This window comes from Pteropus alecto, unplaced genomic scaffold, assembly GCF_000325575.1.
Source record: "Pteropus alecto unplaced genomic scaffold, ASM32557v1 scaffold43, whole genome shotgun sequence".
Lineage (NCBI taxonomy): Eukaryota > Metazoa > Chordata > Mammalia > Chiroptera > Pteropodidae > Pteropus > Pteropus alecto.
This window is the reverse complement of record NW_006435764.1, coordinates 5,849,814-5,854,011: the sequence shown is the minus strand read 5'-3', so window position 1 is coordinate 5,854,011 and position 4,198 is coordinate 5,849,814. Positions and strand designations below refer to the sequence as shown.

Genomic DNA, 4,198 nt, shown 5'->3' with positions numbered 1-4,198 from the left:
GTGTGTGTGTGTGTGTGTGTGTGTGTGTTAGGGGCGCCCCAGGACTCACTGTGTGTTGTGGTTCAGGCTTCCAGGCTCTGGTGCTGACAGCCCTGTTGGTGAGCCTGGGGGTGTCAGCTGGGCTGCCCGTCGGGGAGCTCGCGGAAATGCTCTTGCCCCTGGCGTTTGTGGCCACCCTCACCGCCTTCATCTTCAGCCTCCTTCTCTATCTGAAGGCTCTACTAGCCCCCACCTCCGCCCTGGCACCTGGGGGGAACTCAGGTGAGAGGGGTCCCAGTAGGGTGAGGATGGAGGAAGACCAGGGTGCTTGATTGCACCTTCACCCTCCGTTATCCTCCAGGCAATCCCATTTACGACTTTTTCCTGGGACGGGAGCTCAACCCGCGCATCAGATCCTTTGACTTCAAATATTTCTGTGAGCTGCGGCCCGGCCTCATCGGCTGGGTATGCTGGGCACAGCTAAGAGGGCCTGGGCCTGGCGGTGGGGTGGGATGGGTGAGCAGTGCTTGGGCAGGGTGGGGCTGGTATTGCGCAGACGTAAATCATTATTCGTTCATTCCACAAACACTTGTTGATTCACCATGTGCTCTAGACGCTAGGTATTAGGAGACGAGAAAAAAGTTACAGAAAAGAAAGGAAAAACAATCTGCCCTCATGGAGCCTGCATTAGAAAAGCAAAGTAGGGAAGGAGTTAGGAGAGCAGGTGCAATTTTAAATAAAGCAGTCAAGTGCAAAATCTATTTCAAGGAGAGTAGAGAGTGATCCTTTGCTGCTTGCTAGTCCAAGCAGTGCAGAACTTAGAACCGATCACTAGTGTCCTTGACCGACATGCCATCTGTGGTTTTTGGTTATAATCACTTATGTTGGACTGTAGTCAGGATTGCCCAAAGAGTCTCAGTCAAGGTCCCTCATGTCACCCTGGAAACCTCATTCAGAGGCAGGAGGAATGCCAAGTGCCTACCACGGATCTCGGTCCCAGCCTCCAAGGCTCTGTCCTCATGTGCAAAATGGGATAAAGAGCATCCAAGATTATTCTGAGTATTAGAAGTGGTGAGCTAATAACAGCACCGAGCCCACTGCTACCAGAATGAGGGGCCTTGGTACAGGCTGGTCCACTGTTATTGAGCACTAAGTGCCAGGCACGCTGCCTCATGCTTCACACGCATCATGTGGAAACCTCAGGCAGCTCCATGAGGCAGGTCCATGATTATCTTCGTTTTCCACGTAAGAGTGGGGAGAGTGGGCTTTAGAGAGGGGAAGCAACTCGTCCCAGTGGTGAAGCTAAGATTCAAAATCAGGTCTGTTTTAACTCTCAAGCCTGAAGTGTCTATTGGTTCCCTATGCTGTTTCCCAAAGGCCACAGTACAGGACGAGGCAAGAGAATACAGGCTGGGAGCTCCTCCCAGGTGCTCCATTGTAGTCCCTCTGTCCCTGGGTACAGGGCCTGGGTCCCTTCAACAAAGAGCTGGAGAGTTAGTGACTGACAGATGAGAGACAGCACTGCCCTACCCAGATGCTGCCCCTGCTGCAGAGGCAGGCTGGGGACAGAGTGTCATGTCTCCCCCCACCCCTCAGGTCCTCATCAACCTGGCCCTGCTGATGAAAGAAGCAGAACTTCGGGGGAGTCCATCACTAGCCATGTGGCTGGTCAATGGTTTCCAGTTGCTCTATGTGGGCGATGCCCTCTGGCAGGAGGTGAGGTCGAACTGGGTAAGGAGGCAGGGGAGAGTGCCTGAGGACCTCGTAGGGACTAAGGCAGTGTGTCTGGGTCCTGTCACTGCAGGAGGCTGTCCTCACCACCATGGACATCACGCATGACGGGTTTGGCTTCATGCTGGCCTTCGGGGACCTAGCCTGGGTACCCTTCACCTACAGCTTACAGGCTCAGTTCCTGCTGTACCACCCACAGCCCCTGGGGTTGCCAATGGCCTCAGTCATCTGCCTCATCAACGGTCAGTCAGGAAGGGGCAGCAGGCTGGGTGCAGCGTTCTCCCTCCCCTTTCATTCATTCACTGTTTATAAATCACCCACTAGGTAGGTGCTAAACCTCAGACTCTTCTCTAAAGCCGGGGGCTGGGTCCTGGGTCTCGAGGCAGACGGAGTCTGGGCTGTGGGGGTGTGGTCAGAGCTAGGCGGAAGGCTATGACCCTCCACCCTGACTGCCTGCTCACGCTTTTCCCCAGCCTTTGGTTTCTACATCTTCCGTGGAGCCAATGCCCAGAAAAACACCTTCCGAAAGAATCCTTCTGACCCCAGAGTGGCTGGTGAGCTGAGTTTCTAGGCTGCCGGGAGGTGGGACAGCTGGGCTTCCTGGGGGTCCCCCATCTGTCTACCTATTTTTCCCCAGATCTTGAGACCATCCCTACAGCAACAGGGAGGCAGCTGCTGGTGTCTGGGTGGTGGGGTATGGTCCGCCATCCCAACTACCTTGGAGACCTAATCATGGCTCTGGCCTGGTCCTTGCCATGTGGTGAGTGGCTTGGATGGGGCCACATACGTGTGAGGGGCAGAGATGGAGTGGTGACCGCAGGATATCCAGTCTGGGTGTGGAATGGAGAACGGGGCTGTACTCCAGTGGAGGGAGTGGTCAGGGAGCCGGGGCCGGACTCAGGATGCGGTTGGGGCAGATGTTGGCGCCAGCCCAGCGCTGCCAGCACCTTGTTGTGGAGCCTGGCTTCTCTGCGGTTGAGTGCTGATGCCGTGAGCCATTAGGTGTGGAAGCCTTTGTGGCCTGGGGGCTGGCTGAGTGGTCACAGCCCCCTCCCCACAGGCATGTCCCACCTGCTGCCCTACTTCTACTTCCTCTACTTCACGGTGCTGCTGGTGCACCGCGAGGGCCGGGATGAGCGGCAGTGCCTGCAGAAGTATGGCCTGGCCTGGCGCGAATACTGCCGGCGTGTGCCCTACCGAATCGTGCCCTACATCTACTGAAGCGGCTGCAGCCACGTAGGTCAGAGCACGTGCCCTCATCGGCCAGCACAGGCAGCATCAGGAGCCCGGACATACCTAGGACTCAAGGGTCTGTATCGGACCCTGCCCTGAGCTTCCACAGGCAGAGGAAAGGCAGCCAGTGCTCAAAAATGGAGTGCAGGGGCTGCTCTTCCTTCTCGGATAAACACCTAGAACCTTTGGTGGCGCTTCTCTCCTTTTCTGGGGTTGGGGTGTTTAAAAAAATTGGCTGTGTCAGTCCTGATCATGGAGAAGTTGAAAGGTAGTTTGTGGGCCCAATAGTCTGGAGTTGGGTGGGACAACAGCTGTCATTCAGAGATGGGCACCGCGGACAGGGCAGACCAATCACAGCTTTATTGATAACAAGGGGGTCCCCAGTTCAACCAGGAAGCTCCTCAATGAGAGTCCTGGGGGCAGGTGGCATGGGGCCTCCCCAAAGCCGCTCCAGCTCCCCAGTGAGGGCTGCCACTTCCTCAGCTGTCACAGCATGGGCCCGATGGGCCCTGGCACAGTCCAGAGCCAGGGCTGTGAGGACCACCTCGTTTTCATTGGTCCAAGACAGCAAGTACTGGCATTTCTTCCGGGCCCGGTAGAGGCGATCTCGCTCTTCGGTAGCCTCGGCCTGTTTTCGGGCCCGGCCCAGGGTCTGTGCCAGGTGCCCCAGTGCTGCCAGCGTGTAGCCCTTCTGGTTGGCTGGGCCCTCGCCCATGAGGATGCGGGCAGCCTCGCGCATGGCACCCCGTGTACCCAGGGGTCCGGGTGGATGCTCCCCTGCTTCCAGCACGTGGGCTGCAGCCTGTAGGGCTTCCTCGGCAGAGATGAAGACTTGCTGGGAGCCCAGGGCTCCCGAAACGCCGAGCAGAGTGTCGCAGAAGTCGGGGAGCAGCGCATCGTCGCCGCCGTGATACAGGGCAAGAGTGTGTGCATAGGCGAACAGCACGTTGGGCAGCTGGAAGCGCACGAGCGGCGAGGCCCGGCCGCGGCTCAGGCTGGCCAGTGCGGGGATCCGGGTGGGCACCGCGGGCGCGCAGGCTCCCGGGGCATCTCCGAGAACCATCTCGTCGGTGTTCAGGGCATCCGCGGCATCCTTCATGGGTTCCGGCCGCGTCCTTGCAGAGGCGGGTTCCAGATCCGCGGCGTCACCGCCCGGGGCATCATTTAGTTCCTCCAGAAGGCGCGGCTCTGCCCCGCGACCCCACCCCCACGGCTGCCAAAGGGGTAGCAGACGCCCTGCCTCGCCACGGTTCAG

General features: G+C 58.3%; 2 protein-coding genes across 2 annotated transcripts in view; one reads left to right on the top strand and one right to left on the bottom strand.

Moving 5' to 3' along the window:
- The window catches only part of TM7SF2 (transmembrane 7 superfamily member 2), a 4,579-nt gene extending 1,453 nt beyond the window's left edge, over positions 1 to 3,126 (top strand). Inside the window, exons 3-9 of the mRNA XM_015588863.2 lie at positions 67 to 261; positions 341 to 444; positions 1,576 to 1,695; positions 1,784 to 1,952; positions 2,184 to 2,264; positions 2,348 to 2,470; positions 2,771 to 3,126. Coding sequence (XP_015444349.1) covers positions 67 to 261; positions 341 to 444; positions 1,576 to 1,695; positions 1,784 to 1,952; positions 2,184 to 2,264; positions 2,348 to 2,470; positions 2,771 to 2,931 — 953 coding nt within the window. The 3' untranslated portion in view covers positions 2,932 to 3,126. The remainder of the gene's footprint in view (positions 1 to 66; positions 262 to 340; positions 445 to 1,575; positions 1,696 to 1,783; positions 1,953 to 2,183; positions 2,265 to 2,347; positions 2,471 to 2,770) is intronic.
- Positions 3,127 to 3,279: 153 nt separating this feature from the next.
- The window catches only part of ZNHIT2 (zinc finger HIT-type containing 2), a 1,551-nt gene continuing 632 nt past the window's right edge, over positions 3,280 to 4,198 (bottom strand). Inside the window, exon 2 of the mRNA XM_006911120.3 lies at positions 3,280 to 4,198. This exon is cut by the window's right edge and continues 16 nt beyond it. Coding sequence (XP_006911182.1) covers positions 3,329 to 4,198 — 870 coding nt within the window. The 3' untranslated portion in view covers positions 3,280 to 3,328.